Genomic DNA, 16600 nt, shown 5'->3' on the forward strand with positions numbered 1-16600 from the left:
GCTATTTGGTCTAGAACAGGGATGGCATACCCCATAAAATTTTGCGGCCCGTGGTGGATCTACTTACTTCAAGGCATATTTTTTTCCAAAAATTAAATTCACAAAACATAAATATGAGCATTTTTAATTGATGAAAATCTGCAACATCAATTATAATGTGCAAATACAAGTAGTAAGATTCACTTGGGAAAAACTAAGTGAAAGAAAAGAGAAACAAATATCACACTGATTATATTAAATATGATATTATTTAATTGTTTTATGAACTATTAGCATTATACTTATTTATGTGTAGTCATAAATGTTCAACTTTTCTAATGCTAATAACTAATAATATATTCTGTTTTTTTTTTTTTTTTTCATTTTTTACCTCAACAATTCACATATATATATAATTTATCTTCTAGTAGATTATTTAATAAAGTACAAAATCCGAAATCCCAACTGTTCGGGACTTTGGCTATTCCGAATCATAGATTATCAATTTAAAGATGGCATGCAGAAATTGTACAATTAAAAATATGAAATCGTAAATCGTAATTTATGAAATAAAGAATAATATGATCTAAAGAGAATTAAAAAAAAAAAAAAAAAAAAAAAAAAAAAAAAAGAGCTTAATATTTATTTGTTTACTTTATTAAACATTTCTTTCAATTTAAGTTGTTTAAGATGCTTCTACAAAAAATTAAAAAATTCCTTTTTCTTGTGTCATATACAGTGGACTTTGCCATACTCCTCGCATAATTTTGAGACGGATATGACTTTATCCATTTTTTGCAGCAATTCCACCTTTTGTTTAATGGACATCGAAACATGGTTTCCCTTTTTTATCGTCCACATTCCTTTGGCAACTCCAAAATTGGAAACTCTTTTCGACATAATCAAAAGTTCAAGCTTAGTTTTTATAAAATTGCTGTAATAATAAGTCTGCAAAAAATAATAAGCTAGATCAAATTAGAAGATCAGGGAGCAGCGCAGTCTGCTACATTAATTGAAATGTCTTAGAATCAGTAAAGATAATTTTAGCCTAGCTTAATAGCATCTGTTATACATTGTTGGCTGTGTATCACAAGATTGGTGACGAAAGCCAAGTTGTTTCGCTAAATTTTGTCTTGCTCCTATTGCGTGCTGAATTAAGCCTGAACTGTAATAGTTTAGTTATTTAGTATACCTACATTTATTTCTTGCACATGCTTCAAACTAATCCTAGTCATAAATAAATAAACTCCCACATATACTTAAGGCTTTATCTAGGGCCGGTGCATGATACTGCCTCGTGCAGTCTCTACGGGTCCTAAATTCTGCTACAAAGGTGCTTTCCTTTCTAAATTTTCACCGTGCCTAAACTTTAGATCTCAGTGCTTTCCCTAAATTATAAAATTTTTCATACCTTAATTTTGCTGCTTGGTGTTTCTCCAAATTCCAAAAATTTCGTCTTCCCTAAATTCTGTCATCCCGTGCTGACATATTCTGCCGCCGCTTCTGGGTTTATGGTGAATAACATATCAGTTATTCTTAATTAAAATAGCACTAAATGTAATCTTTTGGCTTATGAGTTTCATTAACAAAATCTATTTTTAGCATATGAAAAGAAATTTTTGTTGAATTTTTCCTCGTCAACATTTCTTAGAGCATTTAAAAATCTATAATCATCGCCAAGCATAATGTTAGCATAAAAAGTTGCCATACTCTTGTTATTCAATTACTAATATAAAAAATGTTTAGACATCACAGCATGAGATATTACTGAAGCTGTCATGTATTGATAAACATGCGGTGATGGAAGCAAAATATAATAAATAATGACTCGCCAGGTCGGTGTCAGGGATATAAAATAAGTGAATGTTTCGGTTTGAGATGTATGCCAAGTAGATACTCAGCTACGAAGCCAAATTATTAATCTCACAAATTTATGCTTACATGATTGTTTTTCCACAACGAGGTATTTTATTTAGTGCCTAAGTGAAATTAAGAATTGGAATTTTTAAGTGAAAATCTCCACATGTTTTATTATGGAAGGAAAAATCAAATACGCATGCATAAAAAAGTTAATAAATAAGTAATAATAATAAACAAACAATAATAAAAAGTTTGTGGCTTTGGGGGTCTGGATTTTAGATCATTCCGGATAATGGACGTCCGGATTTCGGACTTTGTACTGTATATTATCTCGTTTGAAAAAGTAGTTAGCATTTCAAGTTTCAATACGCATGCATGTGTTCATTTGAGACACATAAGGCTGTCTCTCTTACCAATGCATTTATATATATATATGCTCTTCTAAATTAACTGAAACAAAAGTGTCTCATGTCATTAACTAATGAGACACAATCTTGTAAACATGGCTCTCAATGAAATTTATTACAACACTGTATTTTGTACGAATTCCAACATGGAAAAAATGCCACTGAAGCATGTCAAAACTTAATGAAAGGTTTTGGTTGAGATGCAGTTTCGGATAGAATGTGAAGATGATTAAAAAATTTGAAGCAAGGGATTTCAACCTTAATGACAAGCCACACTCTGGGTGGCCATTGCAAAAAAGTTTAACTCAACAAACCATTTCAAATCCCATTCAGAAATTAGGACTGGTCTGTAAATACTCCAGATGACTGCTTTATGAAACAAGTGAGCTAAGTCTGTATGATCCAATCATCACATGCATATCTCTGCTTACTCAGAACAAAAGTGAATCTTTCTTGGACTGGATGATAATTGGTGATAAAAAATGGATTACCTACAAAAACATCATTAGGGAAGAAGCATACTGTCAACCCGGACAATCTGCCAACTCCATCATTCTAAGCTGAGCTAGAGCCTGAATACGATAATACTGCGTACATGGTGGGATGTCCAAGGGCCAATACATATGAGATTTTGAAACCTAATGAAAGGTTCAGTTTGGAAAGATACTGTCAGCAAATGGATAATTTAAACACAAAAGTTAAAGAAAATAGGCCAGCGATGTTCAATAAGACGCATATCATTCTGCATCATGATAATGCCAGACCACATCCTGCTTTGGTGAGTTATCAGAAAATCATACAATCGGGGAAATTTTGCTGCATGCATCATACTTCCCTGCCCTTTAAATTAACATTTGTTTCTTGACTTGCAAAATTTTTTGAAGGGTAAAAAATTTCAAAAGCAGATGTCAGCAAAGCACTACTTGAGTTCTTCATCTCTAAGGACATTTTTCAAAAATGGTATTTACAAATTACCATCATGCTGGCAAGAGGTCATAAATAAGAAAGTAAATTATATTGTACAATAAATATTATGAAAGGCATGAAAAATGTATTATTTTCTTTTACTTCCCAAATAGACAGAATTCTCAAGTAGACCTTAAATACACATACACATACAAAGTGGCCTGCCATAATAATAAAGTGCATGTCCAAAGCTGACCACAAGGTCTTTTGGATTGGACAGGCCTGGTCTAATTAATGTCAGCATCATACTTTGTACAGTTATAAAATGTCATATCTTTGGGCAATTTCATGCCATTAACTATAAGTTTGAAGCTTAGGATTAACAGTTTTTTATTCTTCTTGCACTTGAGATACAGTAAATTATGATCATTGTGTTTGCAAGCAGCAGTTGAATAAAGGAAGATGATTGGATCTCTTAAGACTTTTTATCAAATCCCATAAACCTCATTATTTCCATTATGAAAAAATGCAAATCCCCGTATGTCTTATTCCTCTTACACAATGAACTTCAGAGGCTTTAAAAGGCCTAAAAAGTCATCAAGTTCATCCAGCAATATGGATAAGCTATCATCCTGAAATTGCTGATAAGCTTCTGCCTCAGTACATTCTTATATTATTCTTTTGAGTCATTTATTTACGATCAACTGTAATGAATTCGAAATCTCTCATTTGACCCATTTTTTTTGCAAATGGTGTTATTCCAAAAGACTCCAATAACATATTTTGATAATGAAAACATTCTGGTTGGCTATTGCTAGGTATACGTACGTGCTAGGTATTTGTAACTTTTTTTTGTTCTTTGAAGATACCACATCAAAAGTATTTTGTAATGATAAATTTTTTTGTTTCTTTTTATTTCCATTTATTCTTTGCATATTTATACCTTTTCGGATCTTTTGTAATGAAACTAAAGTTACTTTTTTTGTGGTTTTCATCAACTTCAGAGTCACTATGAAATATTTCAAAGTCTTTGCAGAATAAAATCTTCAACTTCCTCAAATACTTCTTCGCTTTCAGATTTATTTTCATTTTTATTAAATGGAAATGAATGTGAAGACATTCTGTCTTCGTCTGACCTTTATGATGAGCCATGTTCATTTATATACTGAAAAGATTGAAATACTATTTTTCTCTTATCTATCCTCTTTTATTTCCGGTCACATGATAAATCAAGCAGACATTTTCAGGGTCATGATTTTCAAGTAAAAAAATAAGTTGTTAGAAATAGGGAAAAAGAGTTCAGGTGTTTATTTATATAATAAGATTTTACAGCAATGTTTTAAACAATTCTGCCTGTTTTCCAGAATGCCATAAAATAAAGGCTCTAGTCTTGATGCACAACATACTTTTTCCTCCCTCTTCATAACTGAATAAAATTTTGTAAAGGTGTGTATAAATATTGTAAAGTTAAGGAAAGTCATAACACTTCAGCAGCTTAAGCTGACAAATTAAGAATATGTGATCAAAAGTGAATACGAAACAGTCAAAATACTGGTGGTTATCTTTCTAGTGCTATTACAATATTTTGCACCAAAGGGCATTTTTTTTTTTATGCCTGAAAAGAAGACACTGCTAAACACTGCATCAATTACTATAGTTAGCTTTTCAGTCATTTTATCAGCTTCCACCCTTAGCTTCCTGCATTCACTAAAATTTGAAAATTTAACAGTGGTTCTAATCACAATCCTCATTATTCAGACTCATTTTATAAAAGATCCCTTCTATTAAATTTTTCATTCCTAGCATCAGCTTTTACACAGAAATCATACCGAGATCTATGGATATGAATACTGCATATATTATTACTTGATTTCAAATCACTGTGGTGAAATAAAGGAGGGGAGAAATAAAAAATTCACAAGTCTGATATACATGATATGGCAAAAGTGTATGTGCATCATACCACGCGATTGGCTGTCCTATGAAGTGGAACCATACTTGTCAAGGGTGTGTAAAGAAAGTGTTACAGATTACATTAGATAATTTTCATATTAATATGAAGAATTCAGAATTTCAGAAAAGATGAGTCTAAGACATTTCCTTTAAAGCAAACACAACTCTTTTAATGGAAATTAACATAAGTTTTACCAATTATGAAGTTACAGAAAATGAGCATAACAATTTATCAAAACTACTTGCATCTTTTATAATTCAACATTTACGTCTTCCTGAACAATGAAATTTATAAAAGCTGAGATGGCTGAAGGAAAGATTAGGGAAATAATATTCAGCATATTTTTTAAGTGTCCATTTCACTAAAATCATTTATATATTTACACACTGTTAAATAAAGGTATATGGAATTATGACCATTTCTAAAATTTAGTTTAATATAGCTCCCTAAAAAATGCTGATTTTCACAAAAAAGTATGAGTATTTAAAATTAATACACGATAATTATTAAATTATTACAGCTGTTATACAGTAATAAAAATAAAAAATATACATACTATGCGAAGCTATGTCCCAATTACCGCCCAGGTAACCAACAACTTCATTTTTTATTATATGACAATGAAAATCCTATAAGAATTAGCTTATTGTTAGCATTTAGTAAAATTATAAACTACTCATATATATATATGTAATTATTTAGAAGTGTGGGGGTAATTGTTACCATTATTGATGGTTATAGATGGTGCTGGCTTAATTGCATAGTCAAAGAAGAAACTTTCAGAAATCTTTGTAGATAACAAAACATATAATTTTATTCCTTGATAAATAATTTCTTATAACATATTTTCTCGTTTTCACATCAGTATGGATATGATAAGCACTCCACAAATTTATATACACTTGTTACATTTTTAAACAATAGATGATGCAGAGAAGGTAAGATAATGTAATGACACATGCTATTAGGGCAAGAGATAATTGGAAAGTGCACAAGTAAGCAAGTCAAATTCTACAAGTTCTGAAAGGTGATATACAGTTAATTTTTTAAGTGACACAGTTTAGATTCCAGGAAAGAGACATAGCCAAATTAAAGTTAACAATTATCAGTTTCACATTTTTTTAAGGTATAAAATATGTGACTGAAAATTTTTAACTTTAATTTAGCTATCTCCCTTTTCTGTTCTAAATTGTTCATAATTTTTCTGGACTGTATTTGTTTTTTATGCTTGCTTACTTAATCCTCCTGCACTGCGATAGCTCATATCCAATTCCAGATCCAGAATAAATAAAGAAATCAAGTTTATAAATATCACTACTACTACTTTGTATCGCTAGTGCTAAGATGTATCATTTTGCTGCTCTGGTTTATCCTTAATCTTGGGAAAAAAAAAAAAAAAGGAGGGGGGAAAAATGTGGGGTGCTAATCACACCCAAAGTGATATGTAAATGAGAATATGCATGCTCAGGAAGTATTCGTCAAGAAATAAAATTTGTTTGTTATCTACGCCATCTGCAAATCTCTTCTTCTATGCATTCCCATCTGTATGCTAGCCACATCTATAACCATTCTGGCCATGACTAAAAAACAATTGGTATTTCTCTCCCACATATCATAAATTTATTATAATTAACACAGCTCATTTACTGAATTATATATATATAATTTGAAAGATAAAAAGAATAATTTTTCATGTAAAGATACATACTACAAGCAGCAAACAATTTGTGGCGATGGTGACAGTGAAGGGCTGTATTCGATCTAATCCACTAAAAGGAGTACACTTTACAAGAGTATTCAGATCACTGTAATAAGATAAAAAAGTTACTCCAACATTTTCTTATTCTGTGCAATGAGAAACCACCAAGTATTTTCACATGTAATAAAGCTATTTGAGGAAGAAAGTACAAAGGGCTCTAAGTAATTTTAGTTTATACTTATCCTTATGTTAATTCATACAGCAAACATAATTGATTCAAAACTTTTATAATTAAGGTAGCAGCTGTTGTAAAGAAAAATTTATTCAATTTGTTTCCTTCAATCAGTTTTTTTTACTACTTTCGCTTTTAAATCCTGTAATTACTTTTATGGTAAATGTTCATTTGGTCTTGAAACTGAGCCAAAGATGATTCCAAAGATGATTCGGGACTTCGGCGATTCCGGATTATAGATCATCAGTTTAAATCTCGTAAGATGGCATGCAGAAATTCTAAAATTAAAAATATGAAACCATAATTTATGAAATAAAGAACAATTATGATCTAAAGGGTATCAAAATTTACAAAAAAAAAAAAAAAAAAAAGCTTCATATTTATCTGTTGACTTTATTAAATATTTCTTTCAATGTAAGTTGTTTAAGTTGCTTCGTTTTATGCGATAATACTTTCTCTTTAATTCTATAAACAGACATAATTTCTTCTTCAGTTAAAAAGTTCCGCTGTTCAAGTCCTATAATTGCTGTGTCGAGAATACCGACTAATTTGCCAATCGAAATATTTTCATTTTCAATAACCTCTGTGTCACTTTCTTCACTATCGGAAGCGAATTTGATTTAAATCATATCAAGGATGGAGTACATCGAGATGAAATACTACATTTAGTAAGGAATTATAAGCCAAATAAAATAAAAACATCTGCCCTGAAAATAAGGATAGTGCTGACAGATCAACTTCAATTTCATTGTGCGCCGCGGCTTTTTCCCCACAGGAAATAAGCATACAAAGCAAGAATATTTTGTTACTAACATGTACTTTGCCTATAAATTTCACAAGCAGTATTGTTTAGCACTTTTGTTTTCATTTTAAGCTAGAGTTTCAGAAATTAAATTTCCTATTTATGGGTTCCTAGACATAGATGATAACTTATTTTTGTTTCAGATATGCAGGTAAATTTATCTTGAGAAAGGAGAAAAATAAATATTGCAATATCAGGTTTGAATGGGTTGTCTTAAATGATTAAGTCAAAAATTAATGCTAAAATTACAAATGAGTTGAATAATTTTAATACAGACACATAATTTTTTATTGTTCCCAGAATAACAGATCTAACTGCTTTTAAACAGCTTAATATTTCTTTTCCTGAATTTAATAATGTTAAGTTAGCAGACACAGGTTTAAATACACCAGGTGCTATTCATTTACTATTAGGAGCTGAAAACTTCTACAAAATTTCAAAACCATGCCCAATTTATCCACTTAATGCAAAATTAATGTTATTGAATAGAGTATCTGGGTTTGTGGTAAAATGCCAGCGGTAGTTGAGAATAACATATATCACGGGATTGTTAAAATTGTACCGATTTAGAGAAAATTATGTAAAAATTCTGGGAAATCGAAAATATTGCGTGTGATAAAATAAAAAAAATCTGATGTGTACACCACATGACTTCCTTGTATTGGAATATCAAATTACACACATTTTTTCTTGCATTTCATTTAAACTTATTGGATTGAATTAAATCTACTTCACCGACAGCGCATAAACCACAATAGAATAAATGCATTCTTTAAAATTCACTCTAGTATTTGTTTACCATAGCGACACTCTGGCGCTAGATTCACTTAACAGTATTAATAATTATATAACAGTTAACATATATATTTCGTTCATATTATAACTCATAATGCACAAAATTTATATCATTTAAAGAATAGAATAATCTAATCGTTGCCACATGTTCTATTCAAATACTATAATAAAGCTAGAATGACGTATAAAAGAAATTAAGCAAAGAAAACAAAAAAGAAACACTTTTTCACAGACGATTGAGTATTTCTCATTTAATTAATTCTGTTCTCACTTCGCGAGAAGGCAAAAATACATAAAAACTCAAAATATCTATATAAAAAATTATGAAGTAAATCTCAAACACTTATTTCCTTGAAGAAATTCCAGAAAGAATTAAGCATGATTTAATTGGCAATAATAAATGAGTGCGTTATTTTTGTTGTTGCGAAGCTAAGTTTCTCTAGATTGGCAACAAATCCACTAGTCTCCTGTTTCAAATGTAAACATCAATGGCCGCCATTAAAAACAGGCTTAGCAGCAATTAAACAACTTTAAAATTGCTGATAATTCTAAAAATATTGCACACGATTTACTAAAGGCATAAAATCCTTAACTGGAAGATAAAAACAACATAATTCAATCATTTTTAAAGCAAAAAATGTACAATTTACAAACATATAAGAGTAAAGAAACTGAGATCACTGAGCCAGGTAACAGAGTGGATATTTGTATAAATATATTTATATACGTTTGGTGCGGCCGATTGCAACCAAAATACGAGGTGCACATCTACATGTAATAGCAGTCCTATATACAAAATTTCAACGTTCTGAGGCTACTCGTTTTTGAGTTATGCGAGATACGTACGTACGTACGTTCGTACAGACGCCACGAAAAAGTCTCTTTAGAATTAATTTTAAAGCAGTTTTATAATTTTTTTTGAAGGAAAAGAGTATTTTATTCTGTCCTTACATACAGATATCACACAAAAACATCGTTAAATTGTATTCGATAGCGGTCAAAATGAATATTTTCATTGAAATATGCTGCCTGAAACTTTTTGCGATTACAATACTTCCTTTTTACTTCGCACAAGGAAGTAAAAAAGGAAACCCTCATTTGTGAACAGCAATTTTCAAAAATCCCATGCCAGAGATAAATATGAGTAATACATTGTACAAACGTCTTTGAAAGATGTCAATGTCTTTCAGCATGTCAAATGTCTTTGAGCTAACTTGAATGAATCAAAGCAGACAGCTATGAAAAGATCAAATTTTCTGTGGGCATGTATCAGAGAGCCTGAAAGTCTGGCTATGTACAAAGTCTTTATGATGTGAATATAGAAATATGAAGGAAGTTAAAGAAAGCCAAGAACCAGATATAGTTTACTATTTGCTCCATTGTGGTATTGTTTCCAGAGAATCTACTTCAACTCCTTTTGAGTAGTTTTTGATACTTCAACATTAACATCGAAGAGTAACTCTTTAACCTCACTTCAGTATAATGAAGAAGTGATTCAAGAGGGCATACTTGTGATAATGCTATGCTTCACTTTTGTTACTGACATTAAGATGTATTGAATGTTTTTCAGAAAATTTATACGTGTATATTTATCATTTTGTAACTAAAATCATTCATCCAGAAAGTGTTATAGTTTAACAACTTCTTCCTTCAACTCAAAAGTCAAACAACAAAAATCAGCGTTATATTTTCAAATTTTCACAGGACTAGTTTTGATGGTTTTACTGAACCATCATCCTCAGCTGCAAAAGCGCAAATGAACGAGATAAGATATGATAAGACAAAACCATCAAAACTAGTCCTGTGAAAATTTGAAAATATAACGCTGATTTTTGTTGCTTGACTTCTGAATTGATATTTGTTCAGTGTGTTATTGTATCTTAAATTCGTCCTTGTTGAAACATTAAAGATATTCATTGCAAGACATGGTAAACCTGCAAAGTTTTCACTGATAATGGCAAAACTTTTATCGCTGTTAAAATTAAAAAATTTAAAAAGTGCACAATTTAGTAAGTAAACAAAGTAATATTTTTGCAGGTTGTTTAGCATCTGAAGAAGAAGATTGGAGTTTTCTGCCTCCAAACTTTGGGAGTCTTTGAAAGGCAGAGGTCAAGGTCTTTTTAAATATTACCCAAAAAGAACGGCTGGTAATCTGAAATTAATGGACGAATTTAATTGCATAATTATTCAAACTGAGGGAATGTTAAATCTCCTTTGCTTTTACCAATAACTTCTGATACTGATGAAATAGAAGTTCTGACACCAGCTCATTTTTAATTAGCAGATCTTTTCATGTATTTATTGAGCCTGATCTTACCAAGATAAATGAAAACTGATTATAGAGTTGGCAAAAATCATGCAAATCATGCCTGCATGGGGAAAAAAATGGAGTAATGATTATTTAAATAATTTACAAGAAAGACATCAACAGATGTTTTGTAAATACAGTGTGAAAAAAGGTGACATTATAATTAAGTAAAATAACTTTCCACCACTCAAATGGTTGCTTGGCAAAACTGAATGAGTATATTCAGGCAAAGATAGGAAAATTAGAGTAGTAGAAATTGAAACATCTTCCAGTCATTACAAAAGACCAATTTAAAAGCTATGTTTGTTACCTATAAATAGTTAATTTGTGTACATTGATGCTTTAACCTTTTGAGGCCGGGGCTTTGGTAGCAGTAAAAGCTACCAAAGGATGGGGAATCTTGAACCGAAATCTTGCTTTCCCCCCTTTAAGAAATCACCTCCTATTTGCAACAAAGATTCTTGTCTATAGTTTAATGGATTCTCAGAGGAGTGCATCTATGTCGCAAAAGAAAGACCTTTGAGAGAGATAAGTGGTTAAAACCCCAGGAACGTCAAATTTGACATTTTACTCCACATTTCAGCCTGGAAAATGGGGAAAATCAACATGGCCACTAAAGTGGACAACCCCGTCTTTTCAAAGAGAGTATGGCCACTATAATGGCCATCCCGTCTTCAAAAGGTTAATTCTAGTATTACAATGTATATTTGTTACCTCATTATTGCAATCAACAGTAGATTTGTTGTATAAATATTTTATTGTTTATTTACAAGTACTTGAATGTATGTTATACAGTGCAAGGTCTGGTACTATGTCAACTAGTAAAGTGCTATTTATGTAGAACAAAATAGTGTGCATGCTAGCCATAGTATGTTGTGTTTGAGTTACCATGGAGCACAGGCCCATTGAGTGTAGTGCTAAATAGAGCGAGTGAGTAAGAGTTTATTGGCGCAAAACCAAAGATGATTAAAATGCGCCAAACACAGGATGGGATGATTACAAATCATGAAATTAAAATACAATAACTAAAAGCAAGTGGACAAATGTACCAAATCCAGAGGATGAAGTCATATAAAAACAAGGTAAAAGCACACATTAAAATCCAAGACACAATCTTCAAAACAAATTACATTAGGTAGTAAAAAAAAGTAAAAGTCTCTTTTAAATAATAAAATAGATTACAATTAGCCTCTCTTCCGATTAAACGGTCAAGAGGTAAGTTACAGCTATTAAAATGTTTCTGACAAAGACTATTAAAATATGGACACTCAATTAAAATATGATGGACAGATAAACAAACATTACAATTTGAACAAACAGGCTCATTCTCAGCTTTCAAAAGGTAGTTATGTGTCACTCTAGTGTGACCAATTCCGAGGCGAGTTAAAAGAACTTCTGAAACGAGAGGTTCTAGATCAAAGTCAAATCACTCATAATCCAAAAAATGAGATGCATGGCCTGGAGGGTTTTGCATAAATTTTAATTAAACTTAATATTTACATATATACAATGTAGGCTAAAATGCCTGAATCGAATATATAAGGTTCAAAAGGCAAGAACTGAATAGTTCCATCTAAGAATCTAAATCGAATTCTATTGGATAGTGCATCGGAATTCTATCTTCAAGAAGAATATTTTTTCAAGTCACGTGTTCAGAAGGGGAAAGGTTAAGTAAGCCAATAGATGGACTCCTAACGCCATCTCTTGGCGATATCAAAGAATATTCCTTAACACACTCCCCACCTGAACTCTGACAAGAGTTCATCTAACTCAGTTATACATACAATCAAGTACATAAATCACTATTCTATAAAAATATTAAAAAATACTAATTAGTCAAACACTTCAATTCCAAAACAGGTTATACACTTCATGTATCAAATAATAAATGTTATAACTAATAAATGAACTAAATTTTAAAATATTTTCCACTTAACTGAACAAACTTAACTAATGATATTCAACTTAATCATTAATAGGCAAAAAAGAAAAAATGCATAACTAAATCGTTAAAGTTCAAAATATCTAAAGTTCAAGAGGATATAGATGTTGAACAGTACGTTTTAAAGTCCCATTATCAGTTTTTAATTCGAATGATCGTACTTTACCAGGAATAGTTTGTATGATTCTACCAAGTTTCCATAACAGTTTATTTTTATTATCTCCTTCAACTAAAACAACATCTCCTACTTTTAGTTCTGATTAAAGCTTCGGATTCTTCAAGAAATGGGCAGTTCTAAGATCTAATAAATATTGTTGCTTCCATTTACACCACAACTGTTTTAACAGCAATTCTTGATAACGTTTTCTTTTTGTCGTTTCGCTACCGATGATTCTAGCAAAAGTCAAAGGACAGTTCAAATCAGTTTGTCCAATATTTAGGAAGTGCATTGAAGTCAATGGTTGTGGCTCGTCATTGTCGTTGTAAACGTAACTTAGAGGTCGTGAATTAAGAACTGACTCCACTTCGACAAGTAGTGTAGACATTTCTTCGAAAGTCAACAAAGCTTTTCCTACGATTTTTCTTAAACATTCTTTAACAGATCTAACAAGTCTCTCATAAAACCCTCCCCACCATGGGGCTTGCTCGATTATAAATTTCCAATGGATTCTTTCTTTGGCAATGAAATTCTTGAATTTGTCATCTTTTAAAACTTTTGAAAAATTCTCAAGTTCTTTCTTTGTCCTCTTAAAGGTCTTGGCGTTGTCAGAGTAGATGATTACGCAGTTGCCTCTTCTGCTAAAAAATCTACGAAATGCAAGTAAAAAGGATTCTGTTGACATATCTGATACAAGTTCTAAGTGTACAGCTCGGGTTACTGCACAAACGAACAAAACAATGTAGGATTTTCGAGTGTCTTTAGAATTCCTTACATAAACTGGTCCGGCGAAATCAATTCCACAGACTGCAAATGGAGGCGATTCTTGGATTCTATCCTTTGGTAAGGGTGCTGTCATCTGGTCTGCTGGTTTAGCTAAATATTTTTGGCAAATCATACAACCTCTTAATGTTTTTTTGACTAACTGTCGTCCTTTAGGAATCCAGAAGCGTGATCTGACTTTAGCTAAAGTTGCAGCAATTTCTCCATGCATTACCTTCTCATGTTCTTTGCATACAATTAGAATCGTTAGTCGAGAATTTTTAGGTAAGATTATTAGATGTTACTATCTAGTGAGAAGTCAGAAAATTCCAGTCTTCCTCTCAACCTCAGGATTTTTTCCAACCGAATTACCTTCTTTGAGGGATTTATATTCTTCGGCATCTTTTGCTCTGATCTTATCCAGAAATTTTCTGCTTCTTGTAACTCTTCAGCTGTGACAGTTCCTTGAATGTCGCTAGTTTTTCTTAATTTTTTAATGAAACGTATGATTCAAGCAGTGACTCTTAACACCTTCTCTAATTTGCTATATTTTGATATGTCGAAAAGATCATCTGTACTTTTTTCGATTGTACATTCAAGTTAATGTATGTCACCGGATCCCTTTCGGTATTCCAGTTTGTTTTCATCTATTGTTTTTTTTAATATCTAATCTTGGCCGAAGTTCGTGAGGTAGTTGAAGCCACTGGGGACCTTGCGTCCAAATGGTCTCGTTTATTAACTTGGAAATTTTTGTTCCCCCGAGATACGAGATCTGCGGAGTTGTCGACACCTGGGCAATAATGCCAATCTTGAGGTAAACTCATTTTTTGTATTTCTCCGACACGATTCTTGACAAAGGGTTTGAAGGCTTCAGGTTGTTTTTGGATCCAAAAATAAGTAATTGTTGAGTCTGTCCAAAAATAGCACATAATTTTCAATTTCAGTGCTTTCAGAATATTGCTGATAACAATGCCCCCATTAATTCTAACCTTGGTAAGTAAAGGATTTTAGAGGGGCTACCCTATTTTTAGAAGAGACAAAGGCCATTTTGATTTCTTTATTTTCTGTCGTGAAACGTAAATATGCGACTCTTTGACACTTGCATCTGAAAAGCAATGTAATTTGAGATTTTTGACATTAAAGTTCGAGGGCATGAAAAGGTAACAAGAGATAGAGAAATCAGACATTTGAGGTAGCTCTTCACACCACTTTCTCCAGACATTTGAGGTAGCTCTTCACACCACTTTCTCCATTCAGAAGACAAATCTTCAGGCAATGTTCATCCCAATCTATTTGTGACAACCAAATCTTTTGTATTAAACACTTTATTCTAACAGTGAAAGGTCCTAAAATTCCAATCGGATCGAATATCCGACCCATCACTTGTAAAAGAAATCGTTTTATTTCTATTGGTTTAGATGTGAAAGAAAATAAGTTCCGAACATCAAAATACAGTAAGTCCTTTGAATTATCCCATGCCATACCTAAGAACTTAAATGGGAAATTTTCTCTATTAAAATCTTCAAGATTTTCATCTGGAACGATACCCTGTTTTACCCACAATTCATGTAATTGTCTCGAGTTACTATGCCATTTGTGAAGCTGCATGCTTGCTTCCTTAAATATTTGGACCAATTCTAGACTCGTAGTTAATGCTTCATTGATCGTTGGTTGGCTTCCAATCACGTCATCTACATATACTTTCTCATTCAAAAAGTTAACCATTGTAGGATAAAGTTTATTATATTTTTTCAGATGATGTTTAATGGTAGCGGCTAATAGAAATGGACTACTATTTATTCTGAATAAAACTCTAGTGAACCTATATATGTCAAGAGAAATGGTTTCATCATTAGGGAATTCGGAAAACAGAAACCTGGTTGCGTCTTGATCTTTTTCATGTATGAGAATCTGTAAAAAGGCTTGTTTTATATCTGCGGTGAAGGCTATTGGATTATACCAAAATTTTAACAATATTTCGAATATTTCAGGGTATAAATTTGGCCCAACATGTAGACAGTCATTTAAAGAAATGGATCCTGGATCATGCGATGATGCATCATAAACAATACGTAATTTACTTATAGCTCGATCCTCACTTATAACTTCCCTATGTGGTAAGTAAAAAATAACATCCTCTTCATTTGAAATTTCTGTAACTCGTTCGATAATATTTTGTTTTAACTGATCTCTTAATACGTTCCTGTATTCGGAAAATAGATTTATAAAATTGTCTTCTAAGGCAATAAAATCTTTGTTCTGCGATTTCCCTATTATTGTTTAGATTTGATGTGTCATGTTTCCAAGGCAATCTATCTTTATAGCAAGAATTTTCATATGTTATATTTGATTCGAAATATTCAAAGACTTCCTTTTCAGTTGAATCCAAGTTTTCCCTCTTATCAATAAGTCCTCAGTTTTCCAAGTCCCAAAATTTGGATATTTGTTTGGAAATCAAATCTTCCCCTACAACTACATTGAAAACTAAAGAGACATCATCATCGCCTTTTCGTCCATGTAGGCACCAGCCGAAAATAGTTTCCACTGCAACAAGATTTTTGCTTAAGTATTTAACGTGTCCCATTACTATGTTGTAATAATAATCTGCACCAATTAGAATGGCAATGGGTTTTTTATAATCGGGAAAATCTGTGAGCATCAAATTTTTTAATTGTCTGTTTTGCTTAACTTCTTCCGATTTAGGAGGAGGAATATCTGTACCTGATATATAATCAGTTACTAATAATTCAACTTCCATTCTAGAATTGGGAGAACTTCTATGTTCTAAAGTTAATTT

At 31.8% G+C, this 16600-nt stretch overlaps 1 protein-coding gene across 2 annotated transcripts in view; it reads right to left on the bottom strand.

Annotated features, from left to right (window-relative positions):
- Window positions 1-16600, bottom strand: part of LOC118181479 (MPN domain-containing protein) — a 101227-nt gene that overhangs the window by 44651 nt on the left and 39976 nt on the right. For both annotated transcript variants that reach the window (XM_035350626.2, XM_035350627.2), the window contains exons 8-9: window positions 6815-6911; window positions 5663-5735 (exon numbers count right to left, since the gene is read on the bottom strand). In XM_035350626.2, the coding sequence (XP_035206517.1) occupies window positions 5663-5735; window positions 6815-6911 (170 nt within the window). The remainder of the gene's footprint in view (window positions 1-5662; window positions 5736-6814; window positions 6912-16600) is intronic.

This window comes from Stegodyphus dumicola, chromosome 3 (genome assembly GCF_044657685.1).
Source record: "Stegodyphus dumicola isolate Sdum_Otavi_A_Nest chromosome 3, ASM4465768v1".
NCBI classification, from domain to species: Eukaryota; Metazoa; Arthropoda; class Arachnida; order Araneae; family Eresidae; genus Stegodyphus; species Stegodyphus dumicola.